This window comes from Protopterus annectens, chromosome 2.part0 (genome assembly GCF_019279795.1).
Source record: "Protopterus annectens isolate FY-2018-M chromosome 2.part0, PAN1.0, whole genome shotgun sequence".
In the NCBI taxonomy this organism is placed as follows: Eukaryota; Metazoa; Chordata; order Ceratodontiformes; family Protopteridae; genus Protopterus; species Protopterus annectens.
In genome coordinates, this window is record NC_056728.1 from 1,101,920,596 (window position 1) to 1,101,947,185 (window position 26,590).

The 26,590-nt window shown below is 41.3% G+C and overlaps 1 protein-coding gene across 2 annotated transcripts in view; it reads left to right on the forward strand.

Moving 5' to 3' along the window:
* Nucleotides 1-26,590, forward strand: part of TBCK (TBC1 domain containing kinase) — a 1,512,759-nt gene that overhangs the window by 326,055 nt on the left and 1,160,114 nt on the right. For both annotated transcript variants that reach the window (XM_044061297.1, XM_044061298.1), the window contains one exon: nucleotides 21,345-21,486. In XM_044061297.1, the coding sequence (XP_043917232.1) occupies nucleotides 21,345-21,486 (142 nt within the window). The remainder of the gene's footprint in view (nucleotides 1-21,344; nucleotides 21,487-26,590) is intronic.

The following is a 26,590-nucleotide window of genomic DNA, read 5'->3' on the forward strand; positions in this document are numbered from 1 at the left end:
TATAAGATGCAGCCGACGCCATTTTCTTCAGTCTTTCTTGCCGCGCGGTGCCCGAAGAAAAAGCAGTTCGCTAGTGCCGGTCGGCCGACTCCTGAGATTTTCAAAATTGAATTTCAGATCCTAAGTCTTCAATAAAGCTAAGTACCCCTTTGGGGAAGCTTTTTCTTGCTCCAGACCGATGTCAGTAAAAGTTAACAATTGTATTTCTTGTGGGAAGCAAATACCTCATAAAGATTTTCATTCTTACTGTATTCCGTGCCTAGGTCCTGACCACGACGTTGCTAGTTGTCGGTTTTGTACTAGATTCAACCAACGCACTATTAAGCGTCGGTTCGATTTTGCTTTACATTACTTTGGCCGAAGGTTTAACTATATAATGCCGTCAGAACAACTGACGACCGGAGTCCATAAAAAGTGCAAGGACAAAGAAAAAGATAGGCATCCGAGGACCAAAACCGACGACAAACCCTCTTCTAGGCCAGTCGCCGGTTAGCCAGTTTTCAGTGAGGCACTTTCGCAGCCCCTGACACCCGCTACCTCAGAGCCACAGGCCGCCTCTGACTCCCATGTGGAGAAAGCTAGGCCTCTGGAAACTCAAGGTATTGGGCCTACGGAAACAATTCCCTCAGATGGGTCCGGAGCCGCTGAGCAGGCATCGGCTTCTGAGGGTGTTTTCAGACCTACACAGCTTACTATCAAGACCACTTCAGCAGCCAAGGCAAAGTCTAAAACAGCTTTAGAGACAAAGAAACAAGTACAGCATTCTCCTAGACAGTCATCCATGCCAAAGAAACAGATGCTCAAAATGGCCGAGGACCTAATTACTTTGATCAGGGGTTCCCATCCCCCTTCTGATAAAAGGCCTAGGCAAGACACTGACTATGACTCCTCTGACCAGGTCTCTATTTCTTCTGATTCCTCTTCAGAACAGGGATATTCTCTTCCTCCCTATGAGGACTATGATGCTGAAGAATCTATCCCTTCAGCCTCTCCTCCTGAGGACTACTCTTTTGGGGAAACCCTGCACACCATGAGGGAACATTTCCATTGGGAGAGCCAGGATTATTCAGAATCCAAGAAAAGGCTCAGAGACTTTCTTTTATTGCCTCAGCACAGGCCTCTTGCTATCCCCCCTGTACTAGATATTGTTGATATTTTTTCTGAATCCAGTTTGACTCCTGATTCTTTACCCCCTGCACCAGTTAAGCCTGATAGGTACTACAGGGATCCAGATTCTCATAAATTTCTTTATAAAAACCCTGCTGCTGATCCAGAAACTATTTCTCAGGGTCCCAAAGGGGTCAAGGCTTCCACTGCAAAAAACCCTGTTCCCTCTGATAGGGATTCTAGAGCTCTGCTACTTTAGCTGTAAGGGCTTTAAACTGCCAGTTTCACATGCTTAAATATCAATACTACCTAATGTCTTTGCTAAAACAGAAAATGCTTACAAGCTCTCAATGTCCTGAGAACAAGGAAATGTAGGATTTATTGCATGCAGCTGAACAAGTGGGAAAGCATACTTTGCAATGTGGTTTTGATTCATGAGAGGCATCTTGCAGAGCCAGCGCAGTTACAGGTTCTGTCATTCGAAGGCATGCTTGGTTAAAAGAACAGAGTTTTACCTGATCATGTTAAAGCAAAATTATTGGATGCTCCATTACAGCATGATACTTTGTTTGGTGTTAAGGCAGAAGAGGTGTTAAAGAAAATGTGTTAAAGCAAAATCAATGCAGGCAGTGAAGGAATTCTTACAGGTTCAGCCACCTAGATTTAGCAGGAACTGGCCTTCTAAAAATTGGTCCATTCCAGTGTCAGGCAGGCCACAAAGAGGCAGATACAGATGCTCAAAAGGCAGATCTCAGCCCCAAGGCTCATACAGACCTAAACAATGGGGTGCTTCAGCCCCCAAAGGTGGAGAAGACAAATCACAACCTTATAGGAAACAGTCCCATTGACGTTCCTCTACAAATCCCAAGCACTTACCTTTTGGCAGCACCCTTAGGGGGAAAACTAGCACTTTTCTCACAAAATTGGCACATGGTTACCCAGGACAAATGGATTCTGAATATTGTTTTTCAGGGTTACAGGTTCCACTTTCACACCCTACCAAGGTCAAAAGGTATGCCAGACCTGCCACACAATCAATGGGCAGAGGCACAAAAACAAATTTCTGCTTTCATGGACATGAGGGCTATTCAAAAAGTACCACAGCAAGAGCAGGGGCAAGGATTTTACTCAAGAATTTTCTTGGTATCCAGAAATGACAAAGCCTGGAGACCAATACTGGACCTGTCTATTCTAAATACTTTCCTGGACGTTCCAAAACACAAAATGTTGACACTGCAGCAACTTCTGCCCATGCTGGGCAAGAAGGCTTGGCTAGTTACTTTAGACCTCAAAGAGGCATACCTGCATGTCCCAATCAAACAATCTTGCAGAAGATACCTCCGATTCATAACTGGCTCAATGCATTACCAATTCTCTGCACTGCCCTTTGGCATATCTACTGCGCCCAGGGTCTTCACAAAATGCCTGGCACCAGTAATTGCATTTTGCAGAAATTCAAATATATCCCTATTTGGACGACTGCCTTATTCAAGCAGAGAGCAAGGACATTCTACTAAAGCATCTGGCATTTGTAAAAAGATTACTAATTTGCCTAGGGTACGCAGTAAACGAAAAGAAATAAAAACTAGTGCCCTCTCAAGAGATAATATTCCTGGGTGCAAGCTTAAATACAACTGCCCAGATGGCTTATCTCACACCAGACAAGCAAAGGCAACTGACTCATTACTTTCAAATGATGGCAACAAAGACCCAGCTACCTGCAAGAAAAATTCTGCAGGCTTTGTGCTTCATGGCATCCTGCATCCTGCTAATTCCATATGCAAGACTGCATATGAGGAAGCTACAATGGTATCTAAAAACTGTTTGGACTCAACATTGCCACAGCCTGGAAACAATAACTCTTATTCCCTGCCTGCAACAGGAGTTTTGCTGGTGGGCACTGGCCTGTCACCACAACAAGGGACAGCCTTTCACTTTACCCACAGCCAGGCAGATACTAACAACAGATGCATCGGATTATGCCTGGGGGGCACACATGGCAGGAAAATGTATTCAGGGCACATGGCCCGCAGACCAAATGCATCTTCATATCAATAAAAAAGAGATACTAGCTGTACAGAATGCCTTGACAGCCTTCAAGGATCTACTACATCCAGGACAACTATTGCTAAAGACGGACAATACTACAGTTATGTGGTACATAAACAAGTAAGGGGGCACACATTCCTACCCCCTCTGCAGGCAAGCCATGACTTTGTGGAACACAGCATTGACCTATCAAGTATATCTGCAGGCACAATTCTTGCCAGGAAAGAAAAATACTCTGGCAGACAAACTAAGCAGAAACCTCATGGACCCTCACGAGTGGAAACTAGATCCACAGGTCTTCAGCATGATAACAAGGAAATGGGGATACCCAGACATAGATATTTTTGCCTTCCCTCACAACTGCCAACTACAGAGATTCTGCACAAGGACTTATCACTCACAAGCATGGAAAGTGGATGCTGTATCATTCAGCTGGAAAACCCTAACAGTTTATGCCTTTCTGTCACTGCCTCTCCTCCCCAAGTTACTCCTAAAAGTCAGACAAGAGAAGCCAAAAATGATTCTGATTGCCCCAGACTGGCCAAGCCAGCACTGGTACCCAATCCTAAAGAGCTTGTCTCAAGGCCCAGCCTGGACTTTACCTCAAATTCCTCATCTTCTGACTCAACAAAACAATCAGATCCTGCACAGCCAACTCAGAACCTTAAATCTGGCTGCATGGCAAATAATATAGCCACTCAGAACACACCTGTCTCTAAAGCTGTTATGGATGTCATTTTGGAAGCCAGGAGGCCCAGCACCAGGAAATCTTATGCAGAAAAATGGAAGAAATTCTGTGCTTGGAACCAGGCACAAGGACTTGAACCACTTGTTCCAAATATTCCTCAGATTTTACAATACCTAACTGAGATGCTGGACAAAGGCCTATCCTTCTCATCAATTAAAATCCATGCCTCTGCCATTTCAGCTCATTACAATACGGAACCTGCTATTTTCTCACATCCACTGCTAAGACAGTACCTCAGAGGGGCAAAAAACATAAGACCCCCAAGGAGAGCACCGATACCTACATGGGACCTCAACTTTGTCTTAGAAACGCTCACACTGCCTCCTTTTGAGCCAGCCAATACAGCTGATATTAAATTCTTATCATGGAAAACTGCTCTGCTCCTAGCAATAACTTCAGCAGGAAGAGTCTCAGAGTTACAGGCATTAATGGCAGTGGAACCTTTTATCATTTTTCATCTGGACAGGGTTTCTCTAAGGACAAACCCAACATTTATGCCAAAGGTAGTATCCAGTGTGGCTCTTAACCAAACCATTCATTTGCCAACATTTTATCCAAATCCCCAGAATAAAGGGGAGAGACTTCTGCACTCTTTGGACATAGACAGGCAGCTACGCTTCTACTTGGACAAAACAGAAGCTTTCAGAAAAACTGAGCAACTGTTTGTAGCATATGCTGCAGGATCACAAGGAAAGTCTATTTCAAAGCAGACTATTTCAAAATGGATAGGACACTGCATTCATTTCTGCTATGCACAGCATGGCAAATCAGTGCCTAAGACTATTAGGCCACATTCTACCAGGGTAGCAGCCACTTCAGCAGCCTTTCTCAGAGGAGTACCAACCAAGGAAATTTTGGAGGCTGCAACTTGGAGTTCAGTGCACACTTTTACCAAGCATTATCACTTACCTCTTTACTCTAAATCCAAAGCAGGCTTTGCCACTGCAGTTCTGCAGGGCCTCATAGCCACTCTGAATCCTATTTAGACCCAGCCGCCCTACCTCAGCTTTGGGATTCAACCTAAGTGTAATGACTGTAACAGTGAAACATGATGAACATAGTACAGTTGTGTACCTACCATAAATGTAGATGTTCGAGTGTATTCACTGTTGCAGTCCGAGTTACCCACCCTCCATCCCCCTTTCTTTGCTGGGACTTCTGTATACTTCTCTATCCTATACAAACTATGTGGTGTATTTGCTTGTAGATGAAGGTATTGTTTAATTTTAGTGTATGTTTTTATAAGCAATATGTATTGCCTACCTTCTTGGGGGCGCCTGACATCTGGGACAAGAAAAACTGAAGAAAATGGCATCTGCTGCATCTTATATACCGTTGGCGCACTGACGTCAGGGAAGAGGCGACAGCAACCAACACCGGACCAGGACTTTGGAATTCAGGCCAACTGCGGGTAGCCTGCCAGCAGGATAACCCAAGTGTAATGACTGCAACAGTGAATACACTCGAACATCTACATTTATGGTAGGTACACAACTGTACTTTCTCTGCAGTTCCCTTTGGCTTATCCACTGCTCCCAGAGTTTTCCCAAAATGCCTGGCTCCAGCCATTGCCTTTTGCAGACAAAGAAATATTCAAATTTATCCCTACTTGGGGAGTGCCTGATTCAGGCAGACAGTCAGGAAAAGCTGCTGCAGCACCTGACATGTGTAAAGGATCTTCTAACCTCACTGGGGTACACTATCAATGAAAAGAAATCCAAACTTGTCCCCAGTCAAAAAATTGTATTCCTGGGAGCAAGCTTGGATACAGCATCCCAAATGGCATTCCTTACTCTAGAAAAACAAGCCTATCTGACAGGCTACTTCTCTCAAATGGCCACCAGAACCCAGTTATCCGCAAGGAAAATCCTGCAAGCTCTAGGGTTCATGGCCTCCTGCATTCTACTAATTCAGTATGCCAGACTGCATATGAGGAAACTTCAATGGTACTTAAAAAGTCTTTGGTGCCAACATTCTCAGGACCTGGAAACTATCAAACCTGTGATACCTTGTCTAAGGAGTGAGTTCCTTTGGTGGGCAGCAGCATGCAACCACAACAAGGGGCTTCCCTTTACACAACCCCACGCTGCCCAGACCCTAACCACAGAAGCATCAGACTATGCCCGGGGTGCACATCTGGACAGCAGGTGGATTCAGGGCCACTGGAGCCCATATCAAATGTATCTGCACATCAACCAGAAAAAGATGCTAGCTGTTCAGCATGCTCTAACAGCTTTCATATCCCTACTCTCTCCGGGGCCTCTTCTAATCAAAACCGACAATACCACAGTGATGTGGTACATCAACAGGCAAGGGAGAACCCACTCCTACCCACGCTGCAGGTTAGCCATGACCCTTTGGAACATGGTCTCAGCCATGCATATTCACCTGCAAGCCCAATTCCTGCCAGGCAACCAAAACTCTCTGGCAGACAACTTAAGGAAAAATCTCCTAAACCCACACAAGTGGCAATTAAATGACAACACCTTCAGCCTTGTGACCCAGAAATGGGGTACCCCGAAGACGGACCTATTTGCCTCCCCCTACAACCACCAGCTCAGCAAATTCTGCACCAGGGAACCTCACAGCAAGGCCTGGAAAGTGGATGCCCTGTCCTTCCACTGGGAAAACCTCTCAAGCTATGCACCCCCCCCCTCTTCTTACCAGAGTACTACTCAAAACAAGGGAGGTGAGACCAAGGGCAGTCCTGATTGCCCCAGACTGGCCACTCCAGCACTGGTACTCACTACTACAAACAGTCTGTCTCCATTGCCTCCATGGCACCTTCCTCAAATTCCAACTCTCCTGACTCAGCAGGAGGGAGAGTTCTTGCATCCACAATTGCACACTGGCAACCTGGCTTATTCCTTGTCTTCTCCTCCAGTGGCCAGCCTAAGCAAGCAGGTCCTGGATATTATACGTGAAGCCAGACGACCCAGTACTAGAAAATCGTATGTTGACAAGTGGAAAAGGTACTGTTCCTGGATCCAGACTAAAGGAGCTGACCCTGCACAGCCCTCCTTGCCTCTCATCCTGGATTACCTAGCAGTCCTACTCCACAGGGGCCTATCCTTCTCTTCCATTAAAATCCATGCCTCTGCCATCTCTGCACATTACAGCACCGAGCCACCTCTCTTCTCACACCCTCTCATCAAGCAGTTCCTGAGAGGGGCTAACAACATAAGGCCACCAAGAACAGCCCCTACCCCTGCTTGGGACCTTAACTTTGTGTTGGAAAAGCTCATGCCCCCCCCCCCCTTGAGCCTGCAGCTTCAGCTGAGTTAAATTTCCTCTCTTGGAAAACAGCCTTGTTTTGACTATCACTTCAGTTAGAAGAGTGTCTGAGCTACAAACACTTATGGCTGTGGAACCCTTCATCATTTTCCATGCTGACAGGGTCTCCCTCAGGACTAACCAAACTTTCATGCCTAAAGTGGTGTCCAGTGTGGCTCTCAGCCAATCTACTCATTTGCCCACCTTTTTTCCTAAACCTCAAAATAAGGGGGAAAAGATCCTGCACTCTTTAGATGTGCACAGACAGCTCAGATTCTTCCTGGATAGGACTAAGCCCTTTAGGAAATCTGATCAGTTACTAGTTAGCTTTGTACCAGGGACAGAGGGTAAGGCCATATCAAAACAAACCATCTCCAAATGGATAGCACACTGTATCCATTTCTGTTACAAACACCATGGAAAATCACCCCCACAGGGGGTCAGAACACATTCCACTAGGGCTACTTCAACCAATACAGCCTTTCTCAGAGGAATCCCTACCAGGGACATCCTGGAAGCTGCAACATGGAGTTTTGTCTGTACCTTCACCAAGCATTACCACCTGCCTATCTTTTCCAAATCCGGGGGGGGGGGGGCTTTGCAACTGCAGTCCTACAGGGCATACTAGCCAGCCCTAACTCTTCTTGACTGCCTCCACCAATTCTTCAGCTTTGGGAATCAGCCCAAGTGTGATGACTGCAACAGTGAAACACAAAGAACATAGTACAGTTGTGTGCTCTTACCATAAATGTAGATGTTCGAGTGTATTCACTGTTGCGGTCCTGGTTTCCCACCCTCCAGCCCCCTTGTCTCTCTATCTCTGTCTCTCTCTTCCTCACTCCTTACAGGGCTATTGGTATTTATTTTCTACTGGTGGTGTTATTTCACCATAACTTAGCTCCCTGTTTGGGGGCGCCTGACATTTGGGGCAAGAAAAACTGATGTAATGGTATCGGCTACCTGTTTTTATACCACTAATGACTTGACGTCAGTACTGAAGCGACAGCAACCGATGCAAAAATACTAAGTCTCTGGTATTTGGGCCGACTGAGGGTTAGCCCTCGCAGGATAACCCAAGTGTGATGACTGCAACAGTGAATACACTCGAACATTTACATTTATGGTAAGTGTACACAACTGTACTTTCTGGTGTAAAGCAGGCTCCATGCAGTAAATTGCAGTAAGTAGTGTTCTGAAAGATACAGGAACAAGATGTTGCTTCACTGGGAAAAGAGGATAAGATCTAATTGATTTAAGTGCTATCTGAAATGGGTACATAACTGTAGGAAGATTGCTGCTGTATTTCTTTCAACCATTGTCCCTGATCTTTTATTTAGTCTCCAAGTTTGAGGAAGACATGCCTGGAGTCATTTTCTTCACATTTTGTTGCTCAAGTAGGGTATGGTTTTATGGGCTGAGGCCCCTAGCAGTACCACAGATCATACCAAATGAGAGTGATTCCACATGACTGGTGAGCTGCCTACTCCACCTAGGTGTCTGCTTCCATTGATTCCTTTAGGCCTTCTAATGGCATCTCAAAGGTGTAAGATGCTGCTATGAAACCTCCCACTAGATGGGCTTTTTTTCTGCAAAGTAGAAGAGGCTCTCTCCCATCTTACAGGTAAACTATCATTTTTCCCCCACTTTTAAACTTGTAGGTGTGCCTGATCATTTTTTTAAGTACCTGTTTTACTTTGTGTACTTGCATGTCATTGCAGCTTTGGTGGATGAATGACTTTAGTTTGAAAATGCAATATCACAGTGAGATTCCCCACACTGTGTTGTATTGTACAAGCCAGTGGATCGCTGTTCAGGAATTTCCCCCTTTTCTCCACTGGATAACTTTCTTGGGTGGCATAAGCCAGGGAACCTTGTTGGCTAGGCTTACGTAGGCCCTTGTGCCGATAGCCTAGTACCTACCTATGAACCTATGTTGTATGACTGTGGAGTTAGAAGACATATAATTTAGGGTGACATAGGGTATGCAGAGGTGCTTACCCCTCTGGAAAAAAAAAGATTTTTTTGGTACTTGCGTATTACTGCAACCACATTTTCTCAGTGGCATGTTATTATCGCTACTGCACATTGCTACCGCACTTTGTAAGTAACCTGTTATTTACATTTTTGCAATCACTAATTTTCATGTCATTTAGATAACGGCAATAAATACGGTTCTGTAAATCATATTCTCATTACTACACTATTTATGTAACTGTGATTGGAGTGGTTGTACTTTTGCATTAGGATTTCATCCTTGTAAGTTATTTTGACTTGGACTGGATATCTGTACTATGCTTTAAAATTGATTTAAATTTAAAAAAGTAATTCAGCTTTATTACTAATGCATTGCACTGTAACACCTAAAATTCAAACCATTTCTTGAAATAAAATGTAGTTTCACGTTCATAGGTTCATAGGTTCATAGGTTTATACTAGGCTATCTGCCCTAAGGCATTTATAAGCCTAGCCCAAATTTTTGTGGCTTACGCCACCCCTTATATGAAAAAATACTGTGCCCATTAGTTTGTTGTGCCTCTGTCCAGCAGTGACACAGAGATGATTCCCAGGATAAACCTATGATCTCCCATCCACAGGTCAAGATTTCTCTTGAACAGAGCCAGCGAGGTGCTCTGCCTCACATGGATCGGGATTTTATTCCACAGCATAGGGAGTCTCTGAGTGATAAATCTATCCCTCCAGCACGTCCTATTTATATCCGTGCTAAGGTTTAAGTCGCTTGCTCTAGTGGTTTTGGTGGATTTGGATTTTTGAGGTGGAGCATTTCCATTAATTCGGGTTGGACATGGCCTTGTATGTCAGGCACATGTCACCTCTGAGCAGACGGTATGCAACTGAATAGAGCTGGAGTTTCTTCAATCTGGCAGCATATGACAGATTTTGGAGTCCTTTATCCTTTTGGTGAGGAACTTTTGGGGTCTCTCCAATTGCTGCAGATGTCGGGTGAGATACATCCCGAATGGGGCATTGTACTCAATCATTGGTCTGATAAGTGAAGAGTACAGGGGAACAATGACCTCACTAGATCTGGATGTGAATCCCTTCATGATCAGGTGGGCAATGTAGAAGGTCTTTCTAACCACTTTAGCAACGTGAGTGTCAAAAGAAAGGCCACTGTCAACCTGGTTCCCCAGGTCCCTGATAACCTCTTCTGTGCTTAGTGGATTGCCACCTATATGGTAGCTTGGGGTTACCTTGTTTTTCCTGAAGGGTATGACTATACATTTTTTGGCGTTTAACTTTAGGCCATGGCTCTGGCACCAGCTATCTGTTTCCATGAGTCCCTTCTTTTTTTTTCAAAACAGGTTTATTGTTTTAACATACAAGAGAAATATCATAACAATTTTATACAAGTAATTAAAAATAGATATGAGTATAACATTCAACAAAACAACTAAAGTATTTACAAAGACATCCACTACAATCAGATCAATTAATTAAACTAAAATGCCATGCTATTGAAATTAGGATTTTTTTAACAAATTTTGTAAATTATCCCATACAATATAATAAGATGTTTTTCTAGTTGTTCTTGACCTAATTGTGTTTATTTCCATATGGCACACTATATTCATAACATTTTTAAATTCATTGAACGAAGGAGGTGTATCTGAAATCCAATTTCTGGTTATTATTTTCCTAGCCACTGCTAGAATAGACCATAACAAGGGAAGCTTAACCTTTTTACACTTTGAGGTACAGGTGTGTTGAATAATATAAGAGATTTAGAAATAATGAAATTATCTGTAAAAAGAGCCTGCAAAAATTCATTAATTGACTTCCAGTATTCTTTCAATTTTATACAGTCATAAAACATATGAGCCCAGTCAGCATTAATTTCTACATTACATCTCTTACATAGATTATCTTTATTATTTATTTTATTCATCATCAAAGGTGTATAAAAAGATCTATGTAAAAAAATTTCCATGTATAAAGTCTCCAGACAATGGAAGACGTAGTTCTATAGGCAGATTCCAATATATATTGTTTATCTTGTTGATTTGGTGGGTCCCCATTAATAGAAGTGAAATAATTCCAGTATGAATCTACACTGTAAAAGTTTCTTGTCTGATAATTTTATGTATGTATGAAAATTTACCTTTATCAGAAACTTTATGTTGTAAATTTAATATCAAGTAATCAATCAGTGTTGGAATAGATTCTTTAACTGTTATAAACATTAGATCTATTTTATTAATGAGATGTTGTCTAAAGGTCTGAACCTCTAACCAGCAAGTTTCTCTTAGATCAAATTCTTGTTTTAAGAAATCTAGATTTTTAACTTTATTATCAGATATCAACTGATACCAGTACTTTAGATCATTATCTATAGCTAAATGAGTTCCTTCAGAAGTAGATGACAAAAGCATACCTTGAGTATACATTATAGGGAATATAATAAAATTCCATTCCCTATACTTAGGGTGCATGAATATAAAGTTACGATACCTAATAATAATATTTAATGGGTAACAAACCATATGTTTAGGTGTAATAGGTGAAGTACAAAATTCCTTTAGTAACCATAACATGGAGTTATTTACAATCATATTTTTATGTGTTAAGGAGATTTTCATGAAGTGCATACTAATTAGCTCCCAATAATCTTTCCATTTTGAGACATATGACTGATCTATTAATAAAATAATAACTTTTACAATAGAAGAGATAGTATATAAATTAAAGTCTGGAAAAGAAATACCCCCTTGAGACCAGCTATTAGTATGTTTCTTTAATGCAATCCTAGGCCTATTAGGTGCCCATAGGAAAACATTAGTGTATTCAGTTTCTTGATAATTATTTTTGTAGGTGGAAGTATTATTGATTGTATTAAGTATAAAATCTTGGGGAATATTATCATTTTAATAATTGTAAGTCTCTCCTCCATAGTAAAAAACATATTATTCCAGGTATTAAAAAGATTTTGTATATTAAGAAAACAGGTATTATAATTATTATATATAATAGATTTAATATCTTTAGATAGTATTATACCTAAATAAGTTATCTGACCTGAATTGGGTACATATTTAGAAAAATTACTAATGAGAATATTTTTTCGTGTATATATAGGTAGTATTTTAGTTTTTTCTTCATTGAATATTAAACCAGAAATACTTTTAAAATTCATCATTTTATCAAATAGAGACTGCATAGAAGAATTAGATCCTGCTGATGTAATTAGAACATCATCTGCAAAAAGTTGAATTTTGGATGTTGTATTTTCATCTATTTCAAAACCCTCTATGTCAGTACTGTTTCTGATCAAATTAGCCCAAGGCTCCATTACTAAAGTGAATAATAGTGGAGAAAGTGGACATCCTTGTTTTGTACCTTTAAAAATGGGTATTTTTTGTGAAACATATGTTCCTACCTTAATATAAGCCAATGTTCCTTTGTATAAATGCTCAATTAGATTTACAAATGCATCTGAGAAGTTTGTGCACTTCAGTAAGGTAAACAGATAGTCCCAACTTACTGAATCAAATGCTGAACTTATTCCGTGAGTCCCTTCTGAAGGATATCCGTGTCCGATGCACTTTCCACTATGGCGCCCAGTTTGCAGTCGTCTGCAAACTTTGTCAGCCAAAGTCCTCCCATGTTGGCCTGTACTTCTGAGAAGTAGATGCCGAACAATAGGGGGCCAAGGACCGAGCCCTGTGGGACACCACTTGTGACCGGCTTGGAGTCTGACATGGCGCCAGCAACTCTAACCCTGTGGGTTCTGTCCTTAAGCCAGTTTGCAACCCATCTTGTGACACATGGGTTTACATTTAAGCTGGTAAGTTTTTCTACAATACCCGAGTGGGGTATTGTGTCGAAGGCCTTTGCAAGGTCAAGGTAGGCTGTATGGACTGCCTTTCCCTCATCAATGGCCTTGGTGACTGTTTCGAAGAAGTCGACCAAGTTCAAAAGGCATGATCTGCCCTTGACGAAGCCAAACTGGGTCGAGTCCAATGTCTGCAAGTCCCCTATATCTTTGTTTATGAGCTCCATTATGATCCTCTCCATAGTTTTGCAGACTAGACTTGTTAAGCTTATGGGGCGGTAATTACCAGGGTCCGTAGAGGCACCGCCTTTGTGGAGTGGGACCACAGTTGCCGTATGCCACTCCTTGGGCATGTATCCCGTGGTAAGGCTGAGATTAAACAGCTGCCTTATGTTCGGGTTTAATTCCTCATTTAGCTCGTGTAGCACACAGCCGGGGACACCATCCGGTCCCATTGATGCTGTGTTTTTAGCTTTAGAGAGAGCAGCTTTCACCTGCGCATTTGAGATGTCTGGGAGGCTACACTCTGCTGGGATAGTTATCTCTCCTTTAGCCGGGAGAGGGTGAAGTTTGCACTGAACCTGTCTGCCAGTATGTTGGCAATGTCTGTGGGTTCAGTGATTGTTGTATCATTTTGGACTAATTCTGAGCATATCTGGGAGTTTCCACCCAGGTTCCTAACATAGCTGAAAAAGGTCTTATGATTGTCCTTTGAATCCATGGCAATTTTTCTCTCAAAATTGGCCTTAGTTGATTTTATGAGTGCTCGTATTTTTTTACTAATAATGATCAGGGGTGACTTCCCTTTTATGGATTTTGTTCTATCATGTAATAGCTTTCTCCTCTTATTGTAAAGTTTGTTAATGGCTGGGGTTCACCAGACTGGACGTTTGCCCTTTGTGGAAAGAGTCTTGGTTTTATTTGGGATTGCCTGATCCATGCAGTCCTGGAGGTGTTCATAGAAGTCATTTGTAAGGACTTCCACAGCTTGGGTTGTAGTTTCCACTGGCTCAGGGGCCTTGAAGGATACCACACCAGTCTTGAGTAGTGTGAAGATGTCCTTCAAGGATGCATCTGCAGTCCTTACAAATGGGTTGTCCTGTCGTCAGGCAGCCCTTCGGTCGGCCGGATTCCAAAGTCGGGGTCTGGCCTCGGCTGGTGTCGCACTTCACCCGACGTCATAGCTGCAGTTCTTCGGGAATAAAGGCATCAGCCGATGCCATTTTCCTCAGTCTTTCTTGCCGCGTGGCGCCCGAAGCAGAAGCTGTTCGCAAGTGCCGGTCGGTCAGATCCAGAGATTACTACTACCGAATACTACTTCGAAGACTTCTAAAAAGCTAAGTACCCCGTTGGGGACTCTTTCTTGCCTCAGCCGATGTCAGAAAAAGTGAATAACTGTTTAACTTGTGGGAAACAAATACCTCATAAAGATTTCCACTCTTACTGCTTACCTTGTTTAGGCCCAGACCACGACGTAGCAGCTTGTTTAGCCTGTGCTTCTTTCAACCGACGGACGCTTAGACATCGGTCGGAGTTTTGTTACATGTACAGTCTTGGAAAGGAGGACAAGAAAGCAGCTCAAAGTAAAAATGTGAAAGTCAGACTATGGATCAAATCTTTTCATGTATATTATACGAGTAGGGTTTTTAATTAATTCACTGATCTAGTTAAGTAAAGACAAAACGAGCATATGCTGTGTGGAATTTAAATTTGATAAGGGATTATTCAGTGTGGGGAAAAAAAGAAAGATTCAATATTGTAATGTGCGTAGTTGCGGTTATACGTCGTTTGGAAAATCAGTTCAACTCTAAACTGATTTTTATTATGCTAACAAGGATTTTCTTTACATAATTATTGCATGGTTAAACTGCAAACATAATGAAGCGGGGAAGAAGCTGGTGAGAAAGTGTACTTGTGACTTCCGCAAAAGCGTGGTTGCGATAATACATAAGTACAGATTTTTTTGTGTGTGTGTTTTTTAGGGTTTTTGACTTGCTGGCTTTCGATAATCATATTTTAGAAACCAGTGAGTTGAGGAAGAGTGCTTAGATCATTTGTAGGTAAACTGTTTAACTTGGGCTTCGGTTATCCCATTGTCAGGATAAATATGCATTTATTATGTATGTATTTATTTGTTTATTATTACATTTACATTTGTTAACCAGTAAGATCCACCTCAGGTAAATAAATAATTTTCATTGGGAGCTGTGGAAGAAATGCAGTGTTAGAGCTTAGACATTAAAGTTATCCTAAAATAATATTAATAGAATAACAATGTCTTTCAGCTTTTCCAGGTTAGGGGTCGCCACAATGGATCACCAGTCTACAGAGTGATTGACAGTGAAGTTTTTATGGTGTTGAATTGCTAACCCAGTGCCCAACCTTCACAGGAGGCACACACACCTACCTGCATGTCTTTAAAAGTGACGCAACTGCGGGGATGACATGCAGACTGTGCACAGAAGCTCCTCCAGCTGAGAATCAAACTGGAGAACCTCTTGCTGTGAGGTGACAATGCTAACCACCACACCACCACGGCCAAAATAATATTAATAGAATAAACAAAAGAAATTAAATTCAAATTGTCTAATAAGCAGAACTCTGTGTGTGTGTGTGTGTGTGTGTGTGTGTGTGTGTGTGTGTGTGTGTGTGTGTGTGTGTGTGTGTGTGTTTATGCCTCTCTCTTTTGCTACGTATACATTTGTGCAATTTCATTTATGGTTAAGGAAAAGTATTTTACAAAGGAAAAGGAAATAATTAGAGTGATTATAATGATTGTAGAGATGGAAGGGAGGGTAATGGAATCAACAGCCCCTTCAGCATGCCATAACATGGTGGGCTTTAGAACTTTGCATTCACACAAGCTAGTTCACTAGTTCGTAAAGGAATGTTCCTTCCCCATCTCATAATGGAGAACCTATCACCTTGTCAGAACTTAAACTTCCTGATAGATAGGTTTCTGTGCCCTTTCAGTCTTTTTGATCAGCAGACCTGACGTTTTCTGTTGGACTGTGTTATCTGTTGAGGCAATAACTTTGGCTAAGTGGAGCTCGGTATCACAGACCCTCATTTGTAGTGAACCTTACATTTACTTTTATTACAAATCATTATCCTCCGCTCTGTGACTTTCTCTTTACAGGGATGTTCTACTTTGTCCTTGCTACATGCTCTCTCATTTGCTTTCCCTTCAGACAAATCCTTATTGCTGCATGTATAGATCTAAGAAATGTTTTTGAATCCATCCCGGGTTATTTCTGGAAGCTGAATTTGGAGGAGGTAGGGTCCTTCATACTTAGGACATGCATTGCCAGCTTTGTTTTTACTTCAGAAAGTTACTGTTTGTCGTTTTTGCATTTAAGTTACCTGTAACACATTGCACTTAAGTTACCTGGCACTTGCTCACTAAGCAATTATATAAGTCAGCACTAAAAAATTAAAACCACTACACCCTCACAAACTCCCCTTGAGTACCTTGTTCCCCATTGACCCTTGTTTTCAATTATAAAGGAATTCCCAATACTATTCTAGCATGTCCAAAGGTCAGTTGTCAATCTCCTCTCCGGTCCAACTGGTGAATCTGGGAATCTTGTAGGCAATGTTACAACTGCCTCATGTACACAGACAACCCTCTCCTCCTCCCAGCAAATTCCAACACATGTGAGAGATGCAACCATATAGCCAAACTGGAGGCTAAGCTCTCTCAACTCAGTACTGGCATAAACAGTCAGGAGGAGAAAGAAACCATACTCACTACAATTCCAGTTTCACATAGACCTACCACAACAGCAAACCAAACACATAATCACACAAAAACATACTCGGAGGCTCTAAATAAAGATCTGCCTAAGCAGCAGAGACCTCCAAAGCAAACACCCAAGCAACCGCTACCCCAAAACAAAACACGTGCAACACATATCTCACAAAGCCAGTGTGCCAAACATTCACAGCCCTTAAGGCTAAACAACACACCTGATACACTTGTAATAGGTGACTCTATCATCAGGCACACTGACGTCCCGCTCACCAGGCTGAACAAGGAGAGGGTCACGGTGAGCAGCCTGTCAGGCGCTAGGATCCGCCACATAACACAAGCACTCAGGTCACTCCAAGGCAAGTACAAATATGACTCAGTCATTGTCCATGCTGGTGTGAATGACCTGAGACGTACCTCCCTGAACTACATGAAAAGAGACATAGAGGAGCTCTCTGAGCATGTAGCCCAGGCCAGTATGAACCTGACCTTGAGTAGCATCTTACCCTCACCAAGAATGATGCCACAATATGAAGACAAGATGATCAATTTCAACAATTGGCTTAAGTATTGGTGTCATTCAAAGGGGATCCAATGCCTGTCAGCCTGGGATGATATGCTCGACAAGCCACGATGCTTCGCTAAGGACGGCTTGCACCTGTCACCCCTGGGCTTTCGGATATTGGCAAAGGCTCTTGCTACCCACATAGTGCCTTTTTTAGGCAAGGATCAAAAGACAAACCCACCTCCATAGGCATCACAAGGGATAAAAAACTAAGAGTAATGCTACTCAACGCCAGAGGTCTAAACCTCAAGATGCACGCACTCGAAACTCTCCTTAGCATGGAGAACATCGATATCTGTGCAGTAACAGAAACCTGGTTCAGGGCACCCGAGATCACCCCAGCACTACCAGGTTATACCTCATACCATGCTTTTTGGCCCCAAAACTTGGACCGAACTACAAAAGGAGGGGGAGTATCAATATTCATCAAAGATACCCACACCTCCAGGTTGGTGGCACAGCACGAAGCATCAGAGACTATCCATGTGCAACTAACAGTGGGTAAAACTGCCTTCCAGTTTATAGCCTGCTACAGACCACCGTCCCAAACCCAGGAACCCCACTCAGCCTTCCTGAGAACATTGGAAAATATGAAGGTCTCTCCAAACACCATTATATTGGGTGACTTCAACTACCCAAACATAGACTGGGAGCATTACTCTAGCTCCAACACCCTAGCCCAAAGGTTCCTAGAATTCATAAACTCAAATGCTATGGAACAATTTGTTACCACTCCCACAAGAGGGGAAAACATACTGGACCTGATCATCACCAACATGGGGACTCTATGCTCCAGACCACAAGTGCATCCCTCACTGGTAAGATCAGACCATAAACTAATCTAACTGGATATTCACATCCCGACTCCACCCCCTGCCCAGAAAACCACAGTGAAAAACTTCTCTAAAGCAAATTTCACACTCCTCAAAACCGAGGTGGAATCTTTCAAAGCCCCCGGGCCTGTGGAAAATACGGCCCAGACCGCAGAATCCTTTATAAATGCATTCTATGAACACCTTCAGGAATGCATGCATCATGCAATCCCAAATAAAACCAAGACCCAATCCTCCAAAGGCAGACGTCCTGTCTGGTGGCCCCCAGCCATAAACAAACTATGCAATAGAAGGAGGAAGCTACTACATGATAGAGCAAAATCCCAAAAAGGGAAGGCATCTCTGATCAGTATTAGCAAAAAACTACGGGCACTCATAAAATCGTCTAAGGCCAGCTTCGAGAGAAAAATTGCACAGGACACTAAGGATAATCACAAGGCTTTCTTTAGTTATGTTAGGAACCTTGGTGGGAATTCCCAGATATGCCCAGAATTAGTCCAAAATGACAAAAAATACACCAAACCCACAGACATTGCCAACATCCTAGCTGACAGGTTCAGCGCAAACTTCTCCCCCCCCCACCACCAAAAGGGCAAATATCTATCCTAGCAGAGTTCTGCCCCCCTGACATCTCAGATGCTCAGGTAAGAGCCGCCCTCTCCAAAGCAAAAAAACACAGCATCAGTGGGACCAGACGGTGTCCCGGGCTGCATCCTACATGAACTCCAAGAAGAGCTAAACCCAAACATAAAACTTCTGTTCAAGCTCAGGCTTACTACAGGATATGTACCCAAAGAGTGGCGTACAGCAACAGTGGTCCCTCTCCACAAAGGTGGTGCCTCAACGGACCCTGGAAACTATCGCCCCATAAGCCTGACTAGCTTGGTCTGCAAAGCTATGGAAAGGATCATCATGGACCTCATAAATAAAGATATTGGGGACCTACAGACACTGGATCCTACCCAGTTTGGCTTTGTTAAGGGCAGATCCTGCCTCTTAAACCTGGTTGACTTCTTTGAAACTGTCACCAAGGCCATTGACGAAGGGAAGGTGGTCCACACAGCCTACCTGGAACTCGCAAAAGGCTTTGATACAATACCCCACTCGGGCATTATAGATAAGCTCACCAGCTTAAATATAAACCCCTATGTAACTAGATGGGTTGCAAACTGGCTCAAGGACAGAACCCACATCATTAGAATTGCTGGAGCCATGTCAGACTCCAAACCAGTTATAAGTGGCATCCCACAAGGCTCAGTCCTGGGACCTCTCTTGTTCGGTATATATTTCTCGGAGGTACAGGCCAACACGGAAGGACTGTGGCTGACCAAGTTCGCAGATGACTGCAAACTGGGCGCCATAATCGACTCTCCAGCCGACACAAGCATCCTCCAAAAGGGCCTCATAGAAACAGACAACTGGTGCCAGAGCCATGGCCTCAAGCTAAACACCAAAAAGTGTATAGTCATCCCCTTTGGCAAAAACAAAGTGCCCACAAATTACCACATAGGTGGTAATCAATTAAGTACAGAAAAGTAATTAGGGACCTGGGGACCCAAGTTGATAGCAATCTCTCATTTGACAACCATGTGGCCAAAGTGGTTAGAAAAACATTTTATATAGCCCACCTAATCATGAAGGGATTCACATCTGGATCAGGGGAGGTCATCGTGCCTCTTTACTCATCCCTCACCAGGCCCATAATTGAGTACAATGCCCCTTTTGGGGGATGTACCTTACCGGACACCTGCAGCAACTGGAAAGACCCCAAAAGTACCTCACCAAGAGGATCAAAGGGCTCAAACAGATGCCATATGCTGCCCGGTTAACGAAACTCCAGCTCTACTCAGTGGCATACCGCCTGCTCAGAAGCAATCTGTGCCTGACGTATAAAGCCATGTCCAACCCGGAATTAAGGGACATGCTGCACCTCAAAAAATCCAAATCCCATCGAGCTACGTGCTCGAGAGACTTGAACCTCAGCACTGAAATAAATAGGACATGCTGGAGGGACAGATTAATAACCCAGAGGCTCCCTTCACTCTGGAATAAAATCCCAGTCCAGGTTAGGCAGAGTCCCTCATTGACTCTCTTCAAGAGGAATCTTGATGAGTGGATGGGAGATCGTAGGTTTACCCCGGGTATCACTTCTGTGTCACTGTTAGACAGAGGCACAGTATACTAACCTCGAAAAAGGGCATAGCAAAATTTATTTAAAATGGGTGGCAAAAGCCAAACATACTCTGGCTAGGCTTATAAATGCCCTAGGGCAGATAGTCTAGTGTGAACCTATGAACCTATGGTGTTTGTATGAGGCTGGAATGGCAGAGCAGTTTGCCGTCTTCAATTCAACTGGGGAGGAATAGAGCTTGTCTTAATGAAGCGGCAGTTGCATTGTCTTGTCACATTTCTGACCAGTTAGTAGTCAGTGTTTTTTTTTTTTATCCTTGGGAGAAGGAGGTTGCTGCTTCCAGGGTAACTCCCTGCAGTGTGTATGTTTTTATGCATTTTTTTCTGCAGGTGTTACACATTTTATCCTTGTGTGGTGGTGCTGTTGTTTTCTTTAATTTATTTTAATTTAATTTATTGATTTTCTAACTGGATAAATGAACTGGTCATTGCTAATTTTCAGTCATGACCCTTGCCACAATGGGGGATGAATGCAAAGAATGTAGACAGTTTAGTGTAGAGAGATAACCAACTTGTTTTGGGGAAGTAGGAGGAAGCAGGAATAACTGGACAAAACCCATAGTGACATGGGAAGCGCATGAAAATGCCATACAAACAGTGACTGAATGTCAGGCTTGTACCGTGGAGCTGGGAAACAGAGATCTTAATGCTGAGTCTCTATGCTACCCCTCCTGGAGGTACAGCTCATCCTGTTTGAGAGGCTAGAACTGGACAGTGTAGAGGCAGGCCTGGCCTCCTAGTTAGGCTTGCTGATGTAATGATGTGTGCCAGCAGTGCTTGTGTGAAGACAGAGTTTTATGAAAAGCTGTTGTCAGGAAGGAGATCTCAGCTGTTGCCTTCTAACGGATAGTACTGACATACATTATGTATTACTGAATGAATGTTTTAGAAAGTTCTTTAAAACTCTCATAACTTCTGAACAGTCTGCACTACTTTCTTAAGTTTACGTTTCTGTACTGTCACAGTGCACTACATTTTTTAAAATAATATTAAATTGTAAAATGTGTCTTTTGACATACATTTTAAATGTGTTTCAGGTACCCATCTTACCTAGCACCTGAAGTGATTGCACAAGGGATTGCCAGACCCATGGATCACACCCAGAAAGAGAAACCTTTTCCTTCTGGCCCAAAATCAGATGTGTGGTCTGTTGGTATTCTACTCTTTGAACTGTGTGTGGTATGTATCTAATATGCAGTTTCTAGTGTTCGTATGAACAACATTTTGGAGGAAAACACCATTATGAAGTTACGACGCAGTACCAGTTTATAGTGTTAAAATTACACCTTGTTTTTATGAATACCCAGACCAGGGAAATCTGATAGTATGTGTTACTAGTTTATGTATGTTTCATGTTTGAGCTGTTCTTTGTCTTGTATTTATGTTCCTCACATACTTGACCAAGATCATGTCTGAAAACTGCTGAATTTATTGTGTTGTTGCTCTAGTGATAATATTTAGGACTTTTGCTACAGAAGGCCCGAAGTCCAGCCTGGCATCCTGAGCCTGATACCTCTTCACCCCGCAAGCTAGTAGGAGGCACTCCCTCCTGGGAGTCAGCATGTCTGTGCTACAGAAAGGGGCATCCGACCGTGACATCTGCAGGTCTTTCTACAGTGCAAGAAAAGATCACTGTATGCTGCTAAATATACCTTTAGTCTGTTAGTTTAGTCCAGCTTCCAGAGTATAGGTACATTCTGTGTTGAGGAAAAAAAATCTTATAATTTTGCATATTTAAAACTTAAGTAGACTTTATGCATCATTGAATGTAGATGTCACAATATAAAATCTATACTTGTAGATTATGTTCACAAGCAAGAATCAAATGCCTTTCAATGACTTCCATAATCAATGTGATTTACTTGGGGATGGAGTACATCACCTTTTGTCCTCACTGTGTCAGAGTCAACCAGAAGACTGTCAAATGGAGAGACAAATCTCTCTGACTACTTGCACCAGAAAAGACTGCAACCCTTGTCTTGGATTGGTATGGTGTCAGCCAAGTTATCCGCAGATGTTCTGCTGAAAAAAACAAAACAAAACAAAAAAAAAAACAATAAAACAAAAACAAACAAAAAAAAACAAAACAAAAGGAAAAGATCTTTTTTTTGCCAGATATTTCAGAGCTTATACATTTTAGCCCAAAGATTGGGCAAGAAAAAGTGGAAGGATCTGTGGCAAAACTTAGGGACCCTATGACAAGAAGATTAACTAGGACTCCTGAAGAGGTAATCAAGGTATTTTCATAATTTTATGAATATTTATAAAGAGCAGAGGAGTAAGGAGACCAGAAATAGATGCATTTTGAAACTTATTTTGGAAATTTTACATACCCAGAGGATGGCAAAGTGGAAGATCAGCAATTAGCAGTCACAACAGATGACAGATAAAAAAATGTGATGTATAATTAAGCACTACGCAGTCTCTAAGAATAGATGGAATTACCAGAGAAGTTTTGAAATTAGGCATTAGGAGGCTTTTGAAGATTTGGAAGGCACTGTTTAACAATGACTTGGGGGGGGGGGGGTATTCCTTTATGGAAGAAGGCAGTAGTAATACTATCACCAAAAGAGGGCAGGTATCCTGTCGATCTTGTCTCTTATAGATCAGTTTTAATTCTTTTTTTAAATACTTTTACTGAATTATCACTTGTGACATAGGCAAACTTACATTTATATAAACTTACATTTATATAAAAGTAATCAATGTATTAACAAGCTCACAATTACAAACATTATAGGGTATATAACAATATATGTGATGTATAATCTAAGGAACACCATCCTGACGCTATCCAGGTTTCTGTTAAACCATTCTGTTTGTGTTATTCCCACAATTTCCATTTTTTTCTATGCAATTTACTCCTACCCTTTTCTAAAGATCTAACTTCCTGTTGTTTGATCTATGTTACAATATTCACTACTTCAAGTATAGTTGGTTTAGATTTCTATTTTGGCAGCCACCATAATTAAATTTAACAAGGTCTTACTCTGTATAGGCAATTCAGAGCATGTATCCTAGTTCAAAACACTGATATCCTTACTTACACTCCTTTGCTCACCCCGTGTTCCTGACAGAGTATTCCGTAAATAATTTTTAAAGTCTGCCAACTCAGATCAGTTCTGAGTCTTAATCATAATTAAATTGTTTGCCTACATTAGCCAAGATAATGGCAAAAATTTTACCAAAACTGATGTGCATGATTCAGTGTCATTTTGTGGGAGACAAATATAGTAATAGAACTGCAATGATTCAGAGAGAATTAGAATATAAAAAACTCTGTTATTGATTAGTTTGGATGCAGAAAAACATTTGATAGTGTTTGCTTGGAATTCATGAGTAAGGCAGTGTTAGCTTTTATGTTTCCAAATGGTATAACAGAGATAGTAAGGAGAATATGTGATGAATCAGAGGCAAAATAAAGATGGGAGGTGTCCTTTCTGACAGCTTGAGTTTGGATAAAGGGACAAGGCAGGATGTCATCTTTCCCCTCTCTTACTTGCTATGTATCTAGAACCTTTAGCTAAAAAAAAATAAAGGATTTAAAAATGTATGGGTGTAATTGGTGTGGTTGCCAAGACAAGCTAGGTTTGTCTGTGGATGATGTTATCTTGTGCTTGACAGATCCCATATCTGGCACCAGGGTGTTGGGGAATATGTTGACATTTTCAGGATATACAGTGAAGGTAAAGCAAAGATTATAGGAGTAAATTATGTTTCTACATATGAATTAGTTAAACAATACCCATATTTATGGAGACATAAAAATGAATTATGTAGAAATATAAATTAAAAAGTACTATGTTGTGGCAGATAAGATATGCAGGAAGAGACCAAGCAGATTATAAAAAAATAAGAGCTTGTAATCTAATGTCCATGCATAGCAAGATACAGACAGAGAAAAGGTTTTTAGTTCCTTTTGGTCCACTATGTAGTTGAGGAGTACTTGTATTGATCATAGAAGAAATGATGTATGACAATTAATAAAGACGTGAAGGAATTTTTGTGAAGGGAAGAGGTCAAGGGTAAAGTGGGGTAAATTGATTCTTCTTATTGAACAGGGTGCTTTAGGACTACCTGATTTGAAGGGATAATTTAAAGCTACACAAATTAGACTTTTATATATCACATCCAGGTGGCTGTAGATCAGAGTGGAAAAAAGATGATGGTGGAGCAAAGTGGAAGTACATGAGATTTAACTAGATTAGGGTTTTGGAAGCAAGCCCGTATGGAGAATAGAAATAACTATACAGAATATTGCATATATAAAGTAGCAGACAACACTATAAAGATCAAAGCAGTGAGAGAGTGGAGAGAAAGGAGATTTTACCAGTATAACTGCATACAACTAAGGGTATTGAAAACAAGCAAGATAAGACAGGAAGTAAATGGAAGAAGCTTAAAAAGAGTCATGCTGGGAGTACATTGGAAGAGAAAAGCGATATAGTACGAAGAAGTCAAGCAGATGTTTGACCTGCAGGTCAAAGAATGTCTTCTATATTCCAACACTTCTCAAAATATAAACAAAGAAAGAGAGACAAGGGAGTATTGAGGGAAAGACCAGCTCTAGTACACTTTTTAGTGAAACCAAAAACAGAGGATATTATTAAGTAATGAATAATTAGTAAGACATATAAACTTTTACGTGATAACTAAAAGAAAGAAAACGGGAAGAAAAAAAGACTGGGAAGGTAGATTAGAATGACAAATTACAGAAGAACAAAGGAAGTTCTCTAAGTATGTTACGAAGTCCAGAATATTTAGGATATTTGCTTGGAAATATTTATACTGGTACCATTATACCCCAAGTAGACTTCAGATGATATTCTCTCACGTGTCGAACAGATGCTGAAGATGTATAGGAAATGAGAGAGGAAATTGGAAACACATTTTCTAGGAACGTATGGAGTTAACAGAATTTAAAAGCTGCCTACTGAATGTCCTGACATTTTTTTAGGATAACTTATTATCAGGGACACTGATTTTCAGTTCTCAAAAAAAAAATGAAATTCTGTTTTTATGAAATGTGGGAATTATGCCTGTGATTTTTAAATGTAATCTCTAGTCATTACTATGATTTTGTTATAACTTTCACCTGTATCGATATATGTTGAACATTAAAACAAAATTTTGGCACATACTACTCAATAATACAAGTTGTCTGTATTGTAAATAGTAAATATGAGCAGAAATGCATCATGTATTGAATTGGTTCTGTGGCCTCCATTGTCAAATTCTGTAAAGATGCAATGGTTTTTAAATTCTCAGGCAGTCAAAAACTGTGATTTACCAGTATTTCTCACAGAAAAAAAAATGAAAACCAGTGTCCCTGCAAATTATAATAATTAAGGAGATGCTGCTACTGATGTAGTATTCAGGTTTAGAATTGTTGAGGCATAGTAAGGCCTTATTAAGTTTAATGCTATTAGCTGCCAGGAAAAAGCAATTACATGAAAGTGGAAATCAAAGATTAAATTAGATGTAAGTGAAGTACTGAATATTGTAAAAGGAATAAAATATCTAGAGTTGGGCTCATTAAAAGATGGAGGAAGTAATTTTCATACAAATAATGCATTTGGAGATAACGTATACAAAATAATGCTGAAATAAATGACTAAAGTAAGTAGGGTGGTAGAAACTAAGTGTATGATTATGTGGTAAATGCACAAGAATAAAAGAAAAGAGTTGTGGTGGAAACTGTATTTATAGCGCAAGTATATGATAATGGAAAGGGTTATCGTGGTATTTTCATTATCCAAGTTCATTTTACAAATTCATGTGATGAATAAATGAAGTTGTTAAAAACAGAAAGTCTGTGGAAGAAAAGAATATTACGGAGTATGATACACAGAATTAAAAGAGAAATGCAGAAGGGGGAGTGGAGAGATGTGTAGTGAGAAAGACACAATAGTTATAAAATGTTTCTTTTTATGAATGGGCACCTTTTAAGATAATAGGACTAATTTTTACTGGGATGGAATGCTTGTGTATGGATAGATGGGATAGAGGTAAAATAAAAGAGGAATTCATATCATGCACTTACATTTTTTTTGGTTTCCTTGCATCTCATTTGTGGTCCCCATTGCCCCCCATCCACACCGGGTGTACCAGCTGCCCCTCCCCTGAATAACTGTGGAGCTGGATGTGAACCTTAACAGCATCCTGGGGGCTTGGCCTTCTGTGATTCCTCTGGGTGTTTTTATTATTATTTTATACGTCCTACCCACTTTTCCTCGACCCCCACATGCTTATCGATTTATGTCTGAGGGCAACTCCCATTGTT